This window comes from Diplotaxodon limnothrissa, linkage group LG7 (assembly GCF_057381915.1).
Source record: "Diplotaxodon limnothrissa isolate DT_005_m linkage group LG7, D_limnothrissa_male_GT1.1, whole genome shotgun sequence".
In the NCBI taxonomy this organism is placed as follows: domain Eukaryota; kingdom Metazoa; phylum Chordata; class Actinopteri; order Cichliformes; family Cichlidae; genus Diplotaxodon; species Diplotaxodon limnothrissa.
Window position 1 is genome coordinate 23,367,808 of NC_140602.1, and position 22,322 is coordinate 23,390,129.

Sequence of the window (22,322 nt, forward strand, 5' to 3'; positions counted from 1 at the left end):
AATGTTTTGCAGTAAAGCTCTACACCTTGGCTAATAACGTTGGCAACCGTTTCTTTCATATAAGGCAGAAATGTACTTATTAGTAAACTTAAAGTGTGTGATTATAGACTTTGAATTTACCTTTCTTTTCTCATAGGTTTCGTGTGTGGGGGATGATGAGACATATTGAGATGCTTTCTTCATGGAAACCTGGTCTTGGTTGGGCCCTCTAGGCAAATTCACTTTTTGATTTTTAAAAACCGTCTTGAAGACTAGAAAGAACCACATCCTTTCTTTTTCCCCTCTCCCCACCAATTGGGCATTTAGATCAAGAGAATTATAAATTGTTATTACAAAGGAGGAGCCCCCTTCAGACGTGTTGGAGAGGCTCTTTCAATGAGGCATCAAAGCCAGCCCGTTTATGATCATTGAGGCTCCACTACTCATTAAAGCACACAGAATGGTCACGGTGCTGCAGCACACTACATCCTCTTTGAGCTCATGATGCTTAATCATTGAAATGCTTTTGATTTAAAGGAGACTAATTGACCCTTTCACTCCTGTCGAGTTGATCATGTTTCACAACGGGTGCCACTTGTGTGATGTATCAGGTAAAAAGTCGTCTAGAAGTCTACGTATGATTTAGAGGTTGTTTTTTCCTAACTGTTCTTTTAACTACATTGTGAAATTAGGCAGCAGCGTTTTCCCTGCAAAAACTTTCCTCATGGACTACAAGTATTTGTAGCAACTCGGTATATTTCCACTGCACTTTTTGGCAAAAAGAGGACGCCCCCCAAGAAAAATTCCTTGTCAGGGGGAAAGTTGTTTTCTCTGAAAGTTCAGGTGCACTTGGGTTTGGTTTGCAGCCATGAACATTTCCGAGTCGAGTATTTTATCTCTCTCATGTTATTTCTCTGCTGTAGCTTGTAAAATTCTGTTGAAGTGTTTAGATTTAAGAAGCTTTAAATAACTCAAGAATAGCATAAAAAAAATTACAATCAACAAGAGCACAGCTTGAATCTTCTCCATGCTCACTGTTTTTGTGATATTGCCTGGCTTTTGATCTCTTGCATTTCCGCCACCTAATGCAGCGCAGTGGTGTAGTTAGTTGTATGGTCACGTGAATATGATATCTAAAACAAGCCTTTGCTTTTACATACACCAGAGGTTTTATTTTCCCAACTGAAAAACAATACAAAACAAAAACAGTTTAAAATATATTTTTTCAAATCTCTTAATAAAGTTAAATATTTCTGGGTATTTGGGGCAGAAACACGGCTTCCTCCCCTAAATTTGACACAAATGAAAGTTTATAGTCTATATATGCTTGCACTTTACTGTTACATTTAAATTATTTCCACATGCACAAAACACACAAATTCCACACTTTTTCAGACGTCTGCTGTCTTGTAGGTCTTGATGGAAAATCACAGACTGTATAAAGAAGATGGTCATACCCTTCATGAGATTATCTCTTTTTGAAGCTTATCATGGTCAGCTATGGTTCTTCACTGAGAAACTGAGGTAGTTACTCATCAAACCCAATGCCCTGTGTTATACTTCTTTTGGATCCTAATTGGGGCCCTAATATACAAATGGACATAAGGCGGTATTTAACAACACTTCAAATGAGCAACTGAGCTGATAAACTAACTGGGAAAGTGGAAGTCATAGATGAAGGAGCAATAAGATTTTTATACTTTTCTCACATTACTCTTTAAAATATAACTTTTTGTGAACAAGGGAGCTGCAACCTAATTGATTAAATAATGAGGGTTTCTAAACGCTAAGAGACAGCTTTTCGAGTTAGCCTGTTAGCACACAGTTTGCAAACTGGTAGAAAAAATGAACAGCTGGGGTTGATGGAAATGCCTTTAGTTTTGAACTTGCTATACTGAATAGTTGGTGACGTGGCTCATGTGTTTTGAAAAAAAAAAAACAGGAGAAGGTTTGACTTTGTGAATTTAGAAATGGAACTGAGAAAGTGACAGCACTCTATATAATATAGGAACAAAAAGCATGCGTTGTGCATTGTATGTAAGGCAAGGCAAGGCAAGGCAAGTTTATTTGTATAGCACAATTCAACAACAAGGTGATTCAAAGTGCTTTACAGAGACATTAAAAACAAGAACAAATAAAAAGCATGATTTAAAATTGAATAAAACAAGCAAATAAACTAACTAACTAATTAACAAACAAACAAACAAACAACAGTATATAAAATCAAAACAGATAAAATCAGAACAGTAGATAAAATCAGTAGTTAAATGTAAGTTTTGAAATTTAAGCTTAAAGTGTGGATTTGGTGCTTTATTCAAATGCAGCTGAGAACAGGTGAGTCTTCAACCTGGATTTAAATAAACTGAGTGTTTCAGCTGATCTGAGGCTTTCTGGGAGTTTGTTCCAGATATAAGGAGCATAAAAGCTGAATGCAGCTTCTCCGTGTCTGGTTCTGACTCTGGGAACTGATAAAAGACCGGATCCAGATGACCTGAGGGATCTGGATGGTTCATACTGGGTCAGGAGGTCATTGATGTATTTTGGTCCTAAACCATTCAGAGCTTTATAGGCCAGCATCAGAACTTTAAAGTCTATCCTCTGACGGACAGGCAGCCAGTGTAAAGACCTCAGAGCTGGACTGATGTGGTCCACTTTTTTGGTCTTAGTGAGGACTCGAGCAGCAATGTAACATGTATAACAAGTGAATTTATAGTAAAACCTTCCCTTGAGTATATTGTTGCTAATGTAAGTTGATTACAATTGCAAACTGGGTACTTATTAGAATTCCAAGGGTCAACAGCCTTGTCAGTCCTTTAACAATAACCAAAAATCTAAATGCAATGTCTGAATAAAAAAGAATCATACAAAAAAGCCCTTTGAAAGGAATTGCTTTCATGGGTTTTTTTTTCCTGGTTTCTATGTCTTTGAAACATTGCATAAAGGCATATACTTCTTTTTTTAATGCAATTAAAAGTGAAAGAAAAAATCTACAGCACTTTTTCAGGAAAATAGGCAATGGACAAAAGGCCAATTTTTTTCTTTTTGATCCAAAGTCCTTGGGTCTTTTTAAGTGCATTAGTCCGCTAATTAAATATTATATGTTTAACAAAAAATGCCAGCATGAAAGCAGCTGGATTGTTTGACTCAAAGACACGGCTGCAGCCTTGATGAGTGGAACTGTGCGCGACCATGAGGAGGTAAAGAACGCCATTGTAGCTAGTCCTCCCCTCATTTGACCCGCCATAATCCTTTCTACTGATTTTACAATCACATTCCCTTTTGTGCTCCCTTCACAGATAAAGACAGTAGAAGCAGTTATAGAGTGGAAGGACTCATTGACATTTCTGAGCATGTCACATGTACTTTGTAAAGACCGATGTGTTTGATTGTGAGTACACACAAACATATCATTTACCAATCAAAACTGTTTGAAGGACAAGTTACCAACCATTTATCCTACAAGGAACCAACATTGGAAAAGAAAAGTCTTATGGATAAAATCTCTCACTTAACATAACATTTCCAGTTATTATAGTCATATTTTAATCTCTTCCATTGTAGATTCCATATTTGCCTCCTGCTTTTGATTTTCTCACTCAGTCTCAAGAGTTTTGACCCCTCAACCTTTTTTGTTCTCTGCCGCAAAGCTTTTCATCTCAAGCGTTTATATGCGTATACTGGCCAATGCCTGTTGCGTTATAACATTTAGGCCCAATGCCATCATTCAATACTGCAGGATGTACTCTTCTTTTTATGTAATAATGCACATTACAAGGGTGTGGAAGCTGGGGTGGTGTACAGACCAACTTTAATACAGGAGTTTGGTATCACTTAGCTTCACGATTTTATCAATCATATTGTGATGTCTTTCTCAAACCTTCTGTGTCTGGAGAGAATACATACAGCAGGTATCACAGTAGCTTCATCTGTTTCTACACTGCTTACAGGTCACTCACTTTTTGGGTACCTTGAAACTAAATAACACGTAAGACCACAGAGCCAAAGCATAAAAACCAGCCTTGACTTACCCAAACCTAACTATTCCCTAATGATATTTTATGTGCCATAACTTCAAGCTATCTCTACCCTCAAGTTATTCCGCAGATGCTGTTACAGAATCCGAGCAATGACATTACAAATGTTAGAAAACAAAATAGTCTGAGGTTCTAGTGAATCATCCAAATGCAGACATTCTTCTCTAGAGTTGCCTTTAAGTGCTTAGAAAAATCGATAATTCCATGACATCTAAGCTGCTCCATCCACTGAAGATACAGTGATAGGATCAAAAACTTCAGAACAGCCATTAAATGGAGTTTGTGGTGAAACTGTTTTGACAATTCTGGAAATACTGTTTTGACAATTGTGAAAATACTGTGGCAGTGGGAGATATATCACAAGGCCATAAGCACTTGGTGAACATTTGAGAAAAATTAACTGTGGTTTTGGTCAAATACTGAAAAAGTATTTGCTGATTTTAAGAATCAGACAGTTGTGCTAATGAGCTATGGAGCCTCTGCCATCCACCCTGCCTTAGCCTAAACAAGTATTCACAACAGAATTACATCACTCTACTCAGTTTTGCTGTTGTTACTCAACAAAGGTAATGTGTTACACATAACCAATTACTTTTCTTAAAAGTAATCAGTATGTTATTTCATTTCACAGAATGACTTTAACATCCTAGGGTTTTTTGTTGCTACTTTTGCATTAGCGTGCTGTCTGTGCAGAAGGCTACAAAGAGCTGAAGTTGTCTTATTAGCATGTAACTATTTCTGTTCTTGCGAGTTCTTGCACGCTCTACTTAGGCTGTATTCTCACTAAACCAATATTTTTAGGAGTGAGGACAAATCCGCTGCTTTATGCTGCACATAAGAAAGGGTAGCATCTTCCTGATATTGGCCAGAGTTATTGTTTTAATGGCCTTTACTCTGTTTTCTACTACAATTGAAGTTCTATTTCATGTGATCATATACATGTGGTACAACACTGAATTACATTACCTATATGAACTATCAGTGTAGCACTTTTGATCAATACCAGATTCTTTTAAACAGTGAAATAAAGAAAGCTTTCATTTGAAAAGCTCTTACAGTTACAAAGTTGAATCTGGATCACACTGCTCATTTCTGTCTCTTTATATCATTATGTTCTGTTATTTATATACTTTGGAAGCATAAAAATGTGAGCGATCTGCCTCATAATTACAGTTTAAGTGCACTTAAATGCATGACAGAACGTATTTTTACAATAATATGTCCTCAGCTAGTAGCTTTAGTGTACCTGTTAACACCTCTTATTTATTTTCAAATATATTGTTGTAGGGTCTTTACTTTACAACATAAAGCACCTTGAGGCGAGTGTTGTTCTGATTTGGAGATATATAAGTGCATTTGAATTGAGCCGAAAAGCAAACAGCAAAGTATTTCAATCAAATTCCCTGATGTTGGTCAATTATAACCATTTCATTGTTTATGTATATGCATGGCACATGACAATTAAATCTAAGTAAAAGGGTGAATGGTTAGTTATTCCTACAAGTCTCTATGACAAAAAAAGCAATAATTACAGCTGTGCCTGTTATGCTATGACAATTTTAAATTGCTTATTTACAGATTTGCCCTAGTGTGCGCTCCCTTAATCTGCTTTTTGTTTAGTAAACCATTATACATTACATTGTTTTTTAACATCCTGTGAGACATATTCAAGGAGATTACACCAAGATCATACAATGTTTGTGGGCCTAAATTTTGATGAATATTTTTAAAAAACAGATCACTACTAGGAGTTAAAGTACATTTTTACCTTATTAAATGAACAGAGTAAGTAAAATCCACTTGTTAAAGCACTGATATCAGTCAGCATTGCATTTTGGTTCATGTACATACCATGTAACTCCTGATTCAGTTTCGCCTGTCTTCACACAGTGACAGCTTCAATAAGATTTTCTCTTAAATTTTCCTTTTATGGCAACATTAACAGACACCCTGTAAGTCACACATGATATTTTTATAGCAAGTCATTCTGAAAGAGAAACATTAAAATAATGTCCTTGGTACAGTAAATAAGTTGAAATGAAAGCTTGTTTTCCACCAGAACTGTGGTACACACTGAATAAGCCTGAAAATAACCCTCTTATGTGTTTTATGATCAAGCTCAATTTTTGTGGCTTTATGTGACTCGGCTGAATGTGGGAACAATTAATTCATTTCTGGCACGAGCCTCTTCTCAATTTGCCAAATAGGCTTATCGGCATACTGACTGTGGTAAAACAAATATTTTAAAAATCACAGTGATAGCAAAACACATTAAGTCACACTATACAGCCTGAAATAACAAACTATGGGGAGCACTTTTATAAGGTTATTCTATGCTTTTCCATTTCCACCATCTGACATATGGTCCACAGCACTGTTTGACACAAGAAACACATAATTGTTCTGCAAAAGTAGAGGGATTAATTAGTTCACTGCCAGTCCAAAGTATTCCTCTTTTTTCTCAAAATAGAAGTTCAGTCGTGCAGTGGCATATCTGCAAACAGCAGGAGACAGAAAACACATGATTAGATAACAGAAAGAAATCTTATACACTATACAAAAACTAAATGGGCCTTAAAGACTGCACAGCTGTACATTGATCTGTTGGCTGGAAAGTCACATTGCCCAAGGGTGGCATGTGTCAACCTTAGATCAAATGTGCTCAGGCAAGTATGTCAAATAACTGAGACTGTCTTGTCCGTTTCTATATATGACGAGTCAAGCATATATGACTCATGACAAATTTTGTCTTAAGATCACTCTTTACCGTAACTGTACGTTTTACTTAAGTAACTTATGAAGCGGTGTTTCACAAAAAATACATTTAAATCTAGTCTCACCACTTGTAATGGTTTACATGAGAAGAAAAAGTTTACCCATTTGTACAGTGCTTTAATATTACACACAGTACTTTCCAATTACAGACACACCCATGAAACATCAGGGACAATTTGGAATTCATATTGACAAACTGGGAGTGAAAAGACTCGTCGTACTATTGACAATACCTATCATGCCATCATGGCATCATGGAAACCTTGTGTATACCTGTGAGCCACTGGCTTTGACAGAAAAACAGCATCTAAAAGGTGTCCGAGTGGCTACAATTCCACAATTCAATTCAACACCACAGAGTTTTATTTGACCCTACTTGCCTGTAGTAAACATATAATATTTATAATATTATTAACATTCTTTGGTTGAAGCCTCTTTGACATATTGGCAACTTGCAAACTGTTTAATCACTTGATACATACTTGTAATGTCAAAATATTCATGTCTTTTCAGTCTCAGTCTTTATATGAGAATAATAGAAATTAGTACCTAAAATTATTATTCAAGATGCATTGTATATGTCCAGAGGTGGCAAAACTACAGACATTTTCCACGTAATTATATAAATGTGTAATATAATTATTATATAATTATTACATTTATATAATATATGATATATTAAATATAATATTCTAATGCAGATTATAATAAATACGATTAGATACTAAATATAATTATAGATTCTTATAAAAGAATTATCTGGTAAAAGCTGAATAACTGATTCAACTTCTTACTAAACTGAAAAAGTACAGTTCATGAAATGTGCTCCAAACATAAAAGTAAAAAGTACATGACAATACAAACAGTATTTACAAGCCTTTGCTAAATATTTTTTCAGCACTGGGTTCAAGTCTGGGCTCTGGCTAGGTAACTCAAGGGCATTTGCCGAGTGGTCCTGAGGTCACACACTTGTTATCATGCCAGTGTGCTTAGGGTCATTGTCTTGTTGGAAGATAAACTTTCACCCCTGCCACAGGTCTAGAGCACTGTGGACCAGGTCATCATCAAAGATGTGTCTGTACATTGCTATATATTTATCTTTCCCTTGACCCTGACAGTGTCCCTGTTGGCATTCAGGACAAAGAGTCCAATATTTGTTTCATGATCTGAGAATCTGTTAGGTACCTTTTAACAAACTGTATGCAGGCTGTCATGTTCCTTTTACTGAGGAGTGGCTTCTGCCTGGCCACTCTGCCATACAGGCCTGATTGGTGGGGCGGTGCTGAAATCATTGTCCTGAATTGGTTTGCACTCTGACATGCACTGTCAGCTTTGAGACCTTACATATACAGGTGTGTGCCTTTCCAAATCATGTCCAAACAACTGAATTTACCACAGGTAAACTCAAATCAAGCTGCAAACAGGATACGTACCTGTTTTGTGTGTCATGGCAAAAGTTGTAAATACATAAGCACATGTTATATTTTTGTTTTTACATTTAATTGAATGCAACAATATCAAGTAAACATTTTTCACTTTGTTAATATGGGATATCGTGTGTAGAATTTTGAGTTGAAAAATGAATTTAATCCATTTTGGAACAAGGCTGTAACAAAATGTGACAAATGTGGATCAGGTGAAGCGCTGTGACTGCTGTAATGTGCTGTAAATTCTTATTCTGATGAATATCTCAAACATCTGTTATGCAGAACAGAAAAGAGGAAGTTCTAATTGTGGTTACCTACATTGTAAATGGCAGGTTCTGCCTCTACATTTAAACAGAAAAATGAATATAATCAGGGGTTAAAGTGGGATTCAGCAGGAGTGGGGATCCTGGGATTAGTTGGGCTGAGTGAATCTAGTCAGCATCATCAGACTAAGCTGTCTTTGATATCTGCTACTCCTTATGTAACCTAACATTGACCATGAACATGGCAGCCAACTGCATTAGTCCATCTCTTGAGACCTCTCCACAGCACTGCAAACTAACCTGTTTGGCCTGCCTAGCATGTTCACTGAACCTTTGAATAACAGACAGTAATTCAAACATTTTACAATTTGTGTTGTAAAAAGTTTTACAGTGTGAAAAAACATCACTTGAAATCGTGTACAGCTCAGATATCTATTCACAAAATGAAAGTGGACATTATTTGTAGGCTTTAAATTTCCAGTTTATCAGGTTTCACTGACTTAGCTTTAATAGAAATCTGTCTTCTACTCTCTTGTCCTGTCTTTGTCAGTCTTGTCTTTCTCCATCTCTGACTTAACTTCTCACATTCTTTTCTCTCCCAGTGAAATACAGCAGCTGCACCTTTAGCTAGCAGACATGCTCTGTGACAAATTGCATGATATCAGCTCAGCTGAAATTAGCTGACACTTTATGCTGCCTTTATGCTCATTTCTCTTCTATAGTCTAGCTAGAAGCTGTAGTGATCACATCTACATTGAGGATGCTGTTCTGGACCACTGCAGCTCTCTTTTGTCCTGACTACTCCATCATTTGAAAATATATGAGTATAAAGTAGAGGTATTTCTCTTAAATTGTAGGGAGTAAAACCCAAAAGTAGGTAAAGTACACATACCTAGAAGTTCTACAGAAGTCCAAAAACAAAGTAGTTGTACTTTGTTGCTTCCCTCCTCTGTATGTATCTGTGGCCATAATGTATCTTTCACTGTTCGCTACAGGCTGCTCTTTCTGTCTGGTTTTATAGGTGGGTACTGTGTTTTTGTTTGTCAATCTTGCGTAACAATAGCATCAAGACTCTCAAATGAAGTAATGAGTCTGAAAGCTGTGCCAAAGCTTCAGCGCATCTCAGAAGTTAACGGCAAGAGAAGTGGTTTTGTGTTTGTTCAAACCATATTATTGAACGCCTCAATAAATCTGATGTCTGAGTACGCTGTTGCCCTTGGCCATTATGCTATACCCTTTGAAATAAAGTGAAGTTTCAAAAGCACAGAAAATGGAGGCACAGAGAGGAGTTTGTCCTTTAATCAGTGCTTTCACTGAACTCCTCAATGCCAAATCAGTTTTCAAGCGCTTGTGTTGTGAGACAAAACGATAATTTAGTCACATGCCTTTTAGTTATTCTTTCCCACCTGCATCTCTGGGTAAAGCTACACTCTAATTTTTGTGTCAAAGCCTGGCTTTTTTTGTCTGCTTTTGTTCATCATTTTCTCCTTTCTTTTAGTTTTTGCTTTGCTGAAGGCTGACCTTTAGATTTACCAGTACATGTTTGATAGAGATAGGTGGTACACTGTGTGTATAACCTTTGCCACTGCAAAAAAATGAAAAAAATAAAAAGAAAGAAAAAAGTTCATAATAAAATTTTGGGGAGTAGAAATCATTGGTGGAGGCCAGCAGACAATTTTCACTTCGCTCGCTGTGGTTTGGCGAGCCTCAACAGGCGTTTTCTCTGGACAGACTTAATTTCAAGCAAGTCATGTGCTACAGTTGATAACTGACACTTCTTTCATTTACTCAGAAAGCAGAATGAAGCCTCCCTTATCCTTATTGGTCCAGAAAACTAAAGTGTTTGCTCATCATTTTCATTTTCATATTTTCATAATGACCCACTAGAATCAGATTCTGCTGACTGCTACAATAGCATGTATACAGGAGGTGGGGAAGTAGAGCTGTTGTACAGCTATGAACAAGTTGCTTTCCACACAAATATGGATGCTGTATAAATTGTGAATTGACTCAGAACATGACTTTCATATATTATATGATGAAATACAGCTAATTTAGAAGTAGCAGTTAACATGCTCCCTGTGGGGTGGCACCACTAAACCCTGCTGCCCAGTGTTTGTTAATGACTAGATTATGTTTTGGATGCCAGCAAAACAATGCTGGAACATGCTCAAGTTGTAACGCAGGCATGTTCATCACTACTTTTAGCAAAGCTGTTGGAAACCCACGAGACATGTAGGTTCGATAACCTAATGTTTCCCCCATTCGTACTTGATGTTTCATATGACACAAAAAGTTTTCAGTGGGTAACAGCAGGTAACTGCACAGCACTCAGACCTCTTTACTACAGAGCCATGCTGTTGTAATTCTTGAATGTGGTTTGACATTGTCTTGCTGAGATAAGAAAGGTTTTCTTTTTTTTTGGGGGGGGGGATTCCCATTCATTTCCTAAAGCAGTCCTGAACTTGTTTTTTGTAAAAAGGATTAGGAAACAAATCCCATCAATGTCGGCCTTGTTTTTTTCTCTGCTATGTCCACTGTATGCACTGCTCTTCTTTGAATGCACTCATTCCACTGCATGTGCGTAAATGAAAATTGTGTGAATCTGAAAAATCCGGCGAGTTCAGACATATAGACTGACAGAATACTTAAACACTAATTGCTCACTTATTGAATCGCTTACCACTCCTATACAAAACATTCCTCAATAAAGAATTCCAGGCAGCAGTTTCTTGTTTTTTCCCCAACAAAATCCAGTAAAGAAAAAGCAACTTAATAAAAAATCTGTGTTATTCTTCAGTTTAGTACAGAGTTTGATAGATTCCTACCAAGTAATGTAAAAAGTCAAAATAGCTTCACTATCAGCTAATTTAACACACACACACCTCAACCCCACCCTGTAGTTTCTTCTATTAATGTAATTGCCTATTACACCCTCCCTCCTATAAGAACAGCAAGCTTCACAGACAATCCCATTTATCCCTATTTTTATTAAGGGTGACACCTAAGACTAGCATACTTAATGTTTATCTTCATCAGAAATGAATGGAGGCTTTTTTATATTTAGCAAGAGTAGGGGAAAATGATCTCCTGCCAATGCAGGTATTCCATTTCACAATGTGCTTTTGTGCACAATTCCCTCAATTTTGTAGTCAAGCTATTCCAAACAGTGGGCCTCCTCCTTGTTCATTTCCTTATAATAATGTCTTTGTCAAATAACAGCTCGCCTTGCCAGCACGTCCACAAATCTAGACTGCTGACTTGCAGACACTTTCAACACATGAAAAAAACCATATAAGAAAAGTAAATATGGATGGTAAAAGGAGGGCGGGTTTGCGTTCCCCTTGTGGCTCCCTATTGTCACATTTACATCTGGCTCTGGTTAGAGCACAAGGCCTGGGTGACGCCTGTCACTCGTTGGGAAGTTATTGGTGATTTGGCTCAGGGGGATAGCAGTGGGAGAAATTACACACACACACACAACACAGACAAGTATGCACACCCATGCAACAACTCAAGGTTTAAATAGTTTCTTATTTTTTTCTTCTTGAAGAGCAAAACTCATTTGCATGTATTGTACAAAAATTGCACAATTACTGATGTTGCCTGTTGTATGTATGTCTGCACTAAGCCAAAGGTTACCTATGTCTGAATGTAATAATGTTGTCACTTTAACAGATCGATGAAGCCAGCGATGTTATGTATCTCTTGCCTGAAAGGGAGGCTTAAGTGCATGAATGTGTCTTGCATGACAGGGATGGGCGTGGGGCAGAGGTTAGCTAGATAGTAGCCTCCCGCTTTTAAACATTAGACTTGGTTCTCCATTGTTGTTGTTGCTCTCAGAGCTCGTTTCAGTTTAACCCTCCAGTTAAAGAAAGGTAACCCAACCCTCACCATCCACTTTAGGACAACCTCAGCCGGTAGCTTAAAGGAGTAGACGTTCAGCAGGCACATGTGGCCCAGCCAGGGATGAGAGATGTATATGTAAGGCAGGAACGACGGCACTGGAACAATAGTGCCTCTGTGCCTCAGCACCCCTCTGGATCACATTTCCTCCAAGGTCCAGATTGAAATGAGGTGGGGGCCCTGTCGCTGATCTTGCAAGCGAGTAGAAAAAGCCACACAGAGGGGAGGGTGCCGTGTGTCAATAGTGATTAGGATCATGATCACAACTGTTGTGGGTGTGGGGCATGCAGAAAAAGGAGAAAGGCAGAAAAAAAGTGGGGGTTGAGGGAAACATTTTGCCTTCCTGAACTGTCTGAGTGCTGCTGCCGGTGAGGAATGTCTCCTGGACTTGTTTAAGATAACTAGTCCTCAATGGTGATCACTGTTAAAAATAAAAGACGTTAGTTTTGATCTCCTTTGAAAGTCTTTGTGAAAACCGAGGCTTTCATCTTATGTTGCGGTTTATCAGTGAAGAAAAGCAGAGAATTTCATGTGTAAATATTTTGTCTGTGACATGAAGAGCAGAAGAAGTGTGTTTGTCTCGCCTGTTTTTTATGCCAGATTTTAAATACACAAAGACTTGAAGCATTGGGGGGAGAATGAAATATTTCTATATTCTAGGCTTATGTTTCTAAACCATTTTTTTTTTTCGCAGTTTGTCTGCCAACAAATTCTTTGTCATTCTTTTCTAATGAAGATCCTGCTTGTCTAAACATTGCACTAATATACCGAGAGCCTAAATTCAATGTCCTATAAATATTTTTCTTTTTCAGAGTATTTCAAGTGATGGATGATGACATTAACAGCTGAAAAAAAACTGCAGTGAAGTAATAATTCTTATTTGCGGTTACATGGGTTCCTTTATTAAACATTTACTGAGAGCGTTTTAATGTGAAGGTGTCACTTAACATAATTAGAACATCAATTTAAATACTAATGAACTCAACATTTTTTTGATGGATGGGACATCTCACCCAGGACATTTTAGGAAACTTGAGCATTGTTTATGCAGAGTGACACTTTGAGTTGTGGGAGTTTTAAATGTCTTTGTCAGACGTTGGACAAACCTTTGGAAGTCAAAGTCAATCGAGGAGAAACGTGATTGCAGGATGGCCCAAAGACCCCAGAGGAAGCTGGATGCCTGGTGGAAGTAAAAAAAAAAAAAAAAAATTTAAGTTTCAAAAAGCGTAACTCTGGTTCATATTTGTGTCTGAGCTGATTTGGAGCTACTTTTCAGGTGTTTTACAAAACTGTAGAATTTAAATTGATTTTGCAGGGAGCTAGTATATAAAAAATAAAGATTGAATATTGAAAAAAAGAAGAACATTACAATATCATTGGAAAATGGAAAAATAACTGAAGGATTGTGCTGTTTAACAAAATACAGTTATATGTTGTACTGCCTACCTGTGGTATTAAAGCTCACACAGTCAGTACAATATTGGACTCTGTCATCAAAGGAATGACAACATGACAGTATTATGTGACCACAATGAGATTCTCAAACGCCCTTTTGAAACAACAAAGTTTCAAAAGCATAATTCTTTGCCTCTTACACAGAGGCCACAGTGAGGTCAAATGTTATGCTTTGCTCAGGAACACTTCAGCAGGGAAAATGTGTGCTCGCTGAGACAATGAACCGAAGGAATCTCTTTGAATGACAGGCTCATTAAGAACACACAGCCAGTCCCAGGAGAAGTGTAAAACTGTGCATTGTGTTTGCAGTGCAGAATCGCAGGTGCTGTATTTTTATGCTCTTGCAACATTCCCCTTTGCCATAGCGCACAACTGTGAAAACACACTTCAGTGACCTCCGCTTGTCATGTTGTAACTGCTCCCAGAACTGCTGCTGCTGCTCCCGCTGCATGCCAGTTGCGCGCTGCTTAGTCAGAATGACAAACCTCTGTATTGAATGGTTCCCTCCTTAATGGTTTTGCTCACTTAGTCTTGCAGACCTCCATACCTCCATAAATTTCTGTTGTTCTCCACCCTTATTGTAAATCTTCATGGTAAGGCCACTAATAGCAAGTCTTAATAAGATCCAGAAGGGCCTCTGTTCTGTGGCCCAGTGATATAATCACATTTTTATTTGATAATCAAATAAAGGGTGGAATGAAATACTTGAAGAGCAATGTGCGGTTTCCCTTGGCTTTTCTCCTTCTCCCTGGCAGATTTTCATCTCTAATCTCTGTCCTTAGTTGGAGATGGAGATTGAGCGTGTTTCCATTATGATTAATAACTGCTCTCCATTAAGAAAGCATTAATCTAACACTAAGCAGAGACTATCGGTGACAGGGAGCCATTGAGAAAAACGGAGATGATAAATGTGTGGGAAGAGTGACATCATCAAGCCACAGGCTACAGCTTCAGCATCATGGGGGATCCCTGCGGAGGAGAGGACGGATTGTAAGGACCCCACTGCGTCTTGGCACAGTTTGCCAAGGATTAAGACGGGAAGGAGGCAGCTCCACGGCGCAGAGCTCTGGCAACTGGCCAGGCCTCCTCGATGCCACACAGTGCAGGATGGCTTCCCTCAATTCCTACAGTGTCACTTTTTGTCTATATTATAAACTACGGAGCATGGTATTATATTAACATACTTTTATTTCACAAATGTACCAAGTGATACTAAGGAGATACAAACCGATAAACTTGTACTTAATTGATTTCATTAAAAGCAGATGTAATCAATTTATTTAATGGCAGGTATTTGTAAATATTTTTAAGCAGAAACATATCAGTATTCTGCCCCGTATGCTTCATTTTGACACACAGCTTGTCAAAGCGAGTTGAGCTGGAAACTTGGCTTGTTAAGCGTCAGTGATCAATTTCTCCTACTACCTTCAAGAGTCCGCCTCGGTTTGTTGCAGAAAATCTGATTTCAATCAACGTGATATTATCACTTCTATCACTCAGTTTCAGGCTATATTCTACCCCTTATACACACACACGCACACACACACGCATTTCCCTTTCGGTTTTTTTGGCTGAAGCACAAGTTATTTTAAAAAGTAATATGCCTTCTCATCAATTCTGTGCTATTTCAAGAGACATTTACACCACCCCAAAATTGGTTGGACAATTCTGCATATTGTGTTGAGCTATGAAAGCACTTTTAGACAGATAGTCCAGCACCACTTGAGACACCAAAGAATGAAAATTGTGGTCATAAGAAAAATAATTTTGGCTGCTGTGTTTCATTTTTCCCTGCGGTAGTTTCTAATCAACTCAGATGGAGTCCATCAAAGTTTGAACAGTGGTGGGTCAGCTGTGGATGGTTTGGTTTTCTTTGGGTTGGGGGGGCGAGTTGGAAAAGTAAATTGTTAAAATATGATGGTGAGATGTTGCCACCCCGCCATTCCACAGCTCTGCACACATATGGATGTTGTTGAAATGCATATGCTAATCTCATAATATTGAGATATTCGAGTCCCTCCAAGAGCAAAACCTAAGAAAAGGAAATAACTGTTGAGAGATTTGTCACTTTCCAAAGTCTTTCCAAAGAGCTGAGGCACTACATAATGATATATTTCAACAAAGTCAGTGGGAGCAGACACTTACAAGAGAGAATTTGCAGACTTGAATGTAGAGCTGCGTAACTTCTGCCTCCGTGACTGTGACCTCACGTCCAGTGCTGTGCTTGTAACTCTCCAGATAGGCCGTCAGCCAGTCCCTCTGCAGCTCCCAGCTCGGGTAGAGGTCGTAGTTAACATCATTCACACCTGAAATGCGACACATATACGTGCACATTAGTGGAACTAACGTCGGTGCTAAAATCCAACACAATGCCTAAAATAACTGTTTGTTTTGAAGACGTGCCAGTGAACTATATCTACTTTGAGTGGAGCAACAGCTCTTTGGTCAACACTTGTCAGACCCACTCAGGCAGTGAGAAACGTTTGCTCCAAATGGACAAGTTATAAGAAAGCAGCATGGAAACTGGGTGACAACATGCTGACAACAATATGTTGAAATTTAGTGGATAACATGTTATCCACTAAATTTCAGAGAAAGTATTGTGCTTTTTCCTGCACTGCATTTATTTGACAAGTCTACTTTAAATTAAAAAATAAAATTTTGTGAAATATAAAAATATAAAATGTAATAAAATGTTGTGAAGTGTAAATAAGCACCCTGGCAATTAGACACATCTGTTGACTTCTACATACATCAGCAATAGTATAACATCTGGGTTATATTGTACAGATAATAGCGAAGCGCTTTATTTAAGCTAGACTGGTTTTTCATGTTGCCCGTATAAAAGCTTCCCTACATCAACAATTGTGTTCAAATGTCTGCAAGACAGTTGTATCATTCAAGACCATGCCATCGGCTAATTTTCAAATTTTGTTTGAGGTATAATCAGGATAAAAAAAAGAACACAATAAAAAGTTGTAATATTTGTTTCTTTGAATAAAAGGTGCAGTATCTTTCATTCCAGCATGTGATTCGTGTGGAGTATGTCTGCCCCTTCCTGTCAGCCCCTTCTTGCATAAGACTATCAGACATAACTGCAGCTGCTGTCATTGGGAATTGTGGATAATTTGCAAGTTACAACTTGAAAGCTGAATAATCTAAAACGACTGCATTGATGATTGTTCGGACAGTCCTTGCTGTGCTTTGCTCTAACACAGCTGGTCCATCAAAGCCACTTTAATCACTGTGCAGAACACATACTGAATGCAGCAATTTTTCTGAGCAGTGTCACAAGAAGGAGATCGTTTCACGGCACATTATATCATAACATGATGTAGTCAGAGAAAACACAACGTTGAAAATATCACATCCTGTGTTTACAATATTTACTGCAGTCATATATTCCACATTAAGGAATCTTATATGTCCTGGCTGTGAAAAAGATTTGGAGGTAAATTGATGCTATTTTGAAAGACCCACCGGCAAATTCGTTGAAGTGATTGCCGATATCGAAGGCCTGGTAGTTATAATCGGCGTACTCGTAGTCAATGAATTTCACCATTCCTGATGGATGTAGGGGGAAAAAAGCAACAGCAGTTACTAAGACAACATGATAAACACATTTCAGCTATAGATGTTCAACTGATAAGCCTTCGTGTCTTTATGGAAAGTACAGGAACCTTGTGAGTGTCAAACAGGGAGTCTCTTTTGCTGAACATTACCCCGGGCGATATTTTTTTTAAATGTTTAAAAAATTTATAACAGAATAACTTCAAATAAGGTAAGATATTAAATAAGGGACAATGCATTTTCAGTAATGTGAATATTGCCACACATTCATCTATTTTAGCATTAGCTTCAGAAGCACTGCCACTCTTCAGCTAGAATTAAGGTAGTTTAGCATTAGGCCTTCTTTTGTTTGTTACTTCTTTCAGGTTGATGAATTTCTAAAAACCAAAGAATTTTCCTCACCCTCTTTTTCGTTGTAGATGATGTTCTTTGTCAGGAGGTCGTTGTGGCAGAGGACAGTTGGCGAGTCAATCTCAGAGAGGTGTCTCTTCAGTGACTCCATTTCCTGTGACAAAGTCTTAAAGCTGGGCACCTTTTGTAGATCTGCAGAACTGCAAGAGGTAAAACGTTGAAATTATTTATTTTTTGTGATGGAAAAGGGCTCTTTTTTCCCCGTGAATGAGTGATGTCTTTAACTCGCAGCTGCACCTGGCAGGTAGGTAAAGAAGCATAGTAAGTTGAACAGCCGAAGTCATAAATGCTGTGTGATGTTTTACACCAAAGACTGTAAAAAAGAACTTTGGCATTTAGTTTTAATCACTGAAGCTGAAAATACATTGATTTCCAGAAGTACAACCCTCCTAATTTATCTGAAGTCTAATTGGGTAAAAATGCTCACGATCTGACAATAACACACTTTTATTCAACTCACTTTAGCACATGTCCTTGTACACTCTGCCACTGGGATAGTCTAGCATGGGAGGAGTCTTTCTTCTTAAAAAAATGCAATCGAGTGAAAATCAGAGAAAAGATATGCTTAGCTATTATATGAGATGTTTTAAGTGCTTTGTCTGCCTTTATAAAGTGCTACTGTTATTCATTTGTTGTTAGAGCTAAGTCAATGGTTCTCTAGAGTTTTAGGTTTACCCATTTCTTGATAAGCAAACAAGCCCCAGTTTAACACTGGGAGGAGACGCAAAATTAACTTGGGGTTGCATCAAGAAGGGCATCCGGTTTATAAAAATAAATCTGCCTTATCAAACATGAAGAAAGCATGCATCGAGCTAGGTTAAGTAGTGATTCTAAATTGACCATAGGTGTGAATATGAGTGCGAATGGTTGCCTGTTTCTATGTGTTAGCACTGCAACAGACTAGCGTCCAGGGTGCAACCTTGCATCTCACCCCACGATGGCTCTTGCAGGCCTGACTTAAATAGCGGAAGAAAATGGATAGATGGAAGTTGTCTATGGGATTGTTTTTTCCCAATGAAAATCTGAACTAAACTTGTATAAGAGTCTTCCGTACACTTGGTAAGAGGAGCAAGAGAGTTTGAGACAAGAAAGTAGAACTTGTTTGTAAACTGACACGGTTCAGCAAGCCTCGCTGAGAGGTCACATGCCTTGTTTTCACTCTCTTGATTATTCAATCTATCAAAGACGGCACTAATGTCCTTGGACGTCAGTGCAAAATGCACCTGGAAGAAATGCTGTGCAAGCATCCGTCTCCTAATTAATTTTTGTGTTTCCTTTCCAGTCCCCACGACTGCCACGGCAAGCGGGTACTTTAAACAGTGTAATTTAAACACTACCTATTTATTCGAAAAGGGAACAAACAGATGCTCCGGTATTATACACACTTGGAGACATAATTTAGTGAGGCCTGCAAGGAACGCACAATAAAAGCAGAGGAGGATGAGCCTTGTTTATAGTGTTTATAGCCGTGGCACAGAGGCTCTGCTGTCTGCATGTCCTCCACTACACAACAAGTCACTTTGTATGTTATCTTCTCTGCTCTGTTCAGTCAGTCTTGCTTCCCTCTGAGATAAATACATGGATTGAATAAAAAGAGGTAAGCAGGAAGTTGGTATTTTAAAATACCAACTTCCTGCTTACAAGATCTTTGATAAAATAACTAAGATTTATTTTACTTTATTTTCAAGCATCAGTGCACAAATGATTTACATTTTAACACCAAACTGCCTTTTTAAAAAAAAATACAGGCCCAGAATAGAGCGCTCGATTCACCGCTACTTGCCGGTGACAGCTTTATTTAAAATCGACCCCCTCTGACATGCATAATTTATCTATCTCCTCTCTAATATGAAATAAAACATGCAGTTGAATGGTGAATCACCCTGATTCCTTTTCAACCAACCCATTCCTTTAACCTAACAACTCGACGTTCACATAGGAACCCACGATTACTTGGAATCAAAAGCTAAATGAAAGACTTACATTGACTTTAAATGGAAACCTGTCGTCTTGCCATCAGATCTTTTCCTCTCTCTTTTCTGTCCTTTTCATGAAAAACAGTGCGTCAAGTACATTCGCCTCCTGCTCCCTGTCAAGTCTCTGTAAGGTAATTAGTGGAATTTCCTCCTCTGGCGCTTCATTATCAATGTGCCTTATTTACATATGATTTCAAACACCAGCCGAGCACTGCAGATTTTTTTTTCTTTTTCGTCTTTTTTCTCCACCACTCGTTCTCTTTTTTGCAGTTTTATGCAATTTGTAAGAGTGCAAACGGGAGACATAGCAGGGGGGCTTTGGAAGAAAAAGAGGTTGCACTCTTGCTTTCCATTGCCTTTCTTTCTTTTCTCTCCCAGCTCTGACTTCTACTGTGCTCCCTCTCTCTGAACCTTGCAGCTGCTGCAGCCTCTTTTGCGCTCCCCCTTCCCTCGTCTCTTTCGCTTCTCCTTCTGTCGATCTGTCTCTCTCCCCCTCTCTCTCCCTCTGCACAGCGGGTGGCTTGAGAGCTGAAGACCTCCTCTGCAGGTGCAGCCTCTTCCTGCTCTCTCTCTTTCTCTGCCTTTCTTTTGCCATTTCCTCTGAATATCACATTCATATCAGCACTCATACAGTCTCAAGTACAAAAGTTTCTCTGATGCTTGTTTAAAACCTGTTTTTTTGGTCTTTTCTTCTTCTGTCTCTGTGCCATGTTTTGCACGCAGTTTTCACACTCAAGAGACCAGTTAACGTGCAAACACACACACACACACACACACACACACACACACACACACACACAGAGAGAGAGAGAGAGAGAGAGAGAGAGAGAGAGAGAGAGAGAGATAAGACATCAGTGAAAGAGCTGCTGCCTAAAAGATAAAACAGTTGAAAATGAAGCTGGTTTCTATCAAAGAGGACAGCACAATTAAACATCGGGGTGCCCTCCTGTCTCAAAGTCATCAGGTATTTTGTTTTTTAAACATTGTATTTTCAGTATAGTAGATAATTGACAGCCTCTCTCTCTCTCTCTCTCCATCTCTCTCTCTCTCTCTCTCACACACACACACACACACACAGAGAGAGAGAGAGAGAGAGAGAGAGAGAGAGAGAGAGAGAGCGAGAGAGAGAGAGAGAGAGAGAGAGAGAGAAGACATTAGGTAAGATTAAAATAACCCAATTTCTAATTTCTAGTGTTGACACCTCAGAGTCATTTGTAGTGTTTCTTCCATTATTTTCTCATAGCTTTCCCACGTTGTTATGATACATTTCCTAAACACTGATCATTTCCAGGTTATTTTAAATTGCTCTGTATCTACTTGAGCGCGAGCTGCACAGGGCTGTCAAGTCTCAAAAATGTTTCACAATATAGCACCATCTATTGGGCCTTGAAATGTGGTGCAGTCTCCTATTGTATATTGCAGAGTGATCCACATTCAGACATGCATTCACTGCTTTTAGTGGGTAAAATGGAAGCGCTCACAATGTCCTCAGTGTTCTCTTTAAAACTGAAGTTTAGCAGGATATGCATGCAACTTTAGCAAAAGTGAACTTGTTTTGCTGTGTGGAGCTGCGGGACTTAAATAGTAGGTTATTACTCCTCTGTGGCCTTAATTTTCAGTAGCACCCATCCATGCATAATTTGGTGTCTTGTGTTAACACATTTTTGTTATCTGTGCAGTGTGTTATAAAATAAATAAATACATTTCAGCTTGTCTGAGGTAGTTTATCACAATTTAGATTGTCATATTAGCTAGCTAGCTAGCTAGCAAAAAAAAACCCAGACCCCCAAATTAAGTTTTTTAATTTCGGAGATTTTCTCTTATATTTCTACGAGACCTTTGTTTTTGTGAATCCTAGATGTTAAAAGTACCTCTTATCATAAAAGGCCCTCTGCTTCCAAGCCTCTACTTTATGGATGACTCATTCAGTTCCTACCTGGCTTGCACGCTAAAAGAAAAGTGACTAGAAACCTTGGGGCCTTCCAGCTTCTGTTTGCATGGACTTCCGACCCCTTTGCTGCAAACACAAATAAGGTTCAGCGTTTGACCGATAAGGGAGAGCCAAGAGCCTGTTTCTCTGTAGTGTCTTTCCATGTAACCCCGCTTACCTCTCACCCCTTCACCCATGAGAGCTCTCAGTGTCAATGAGGCCACTCCCCCGCCTCATCTCTCTGACCAATGACAGCTCACAGTGATGGCTTCCATACATGTAAGGAGGGGTAAATGCCTGTTGCCCGTTAAGCCAGGCAAGATTTGGATGGACAAGAGCATTTTAGGCTGGTTTGAGCAATGTGAGAAAATGATAAGACATCAGCGAAAGAGCTGCTGCCTAAAAGATAAAACAGTTGAAAATGAAGCTGGTTTCTATCAAAGAGGACAGCACAATTAAACATCGGGGTGCCCTCCTGTCTCAAAGTCATCAGGTATTTTGTTTTTTAAACATTGTATTTTCAGTATAGTAGATAATTGACAGCCTCTCTCTCTCTCTCTCTCCATCTCTCTCTCTCTCTCTCTCTCTCTCTCACA

General features: G+C 38.5%; 1 protein-coding gene across 1 annotated transcript in view; it reads right to left on the bottom strand.

Moving 5' to 3' along the window:
• Positions 1-2,263: 2,263 nt before the first annotated feature.
• The window catches only part of LOC146628290 (ethanolamine kinase 1), a 28,286-nt gene continuing 8,227 nt past the window's right edge, over positions 2,264-22,322 (bottom strand). Inside the window, exons 4-8 of the mRNA XM_085359460.1 lie at positions 17,812-17,960; positions 17,320-17,403; positions 15,985-16,145; positions 13,491-13,564; positions 2,264-6,507 (exon numbers count right to left, since the gene is read on the bottom strand). Coding sequence (XP_085215586.1) covers positions 6,438-6,507; positions 13,491-13,564; positions 15,985-16,145; positions 17,320-17,403; positions 17,812-17,960 — 538 coding nt within the window. The 3' untranslated portion in view covers positions 2,264-6,437. The remainder of the gene's footprint in view (positions 6,508-13,490; positions 13,565-15,984; positions 16,146-17,319; positions 17,404-17,811; positions 17,961-22,322) is intronic.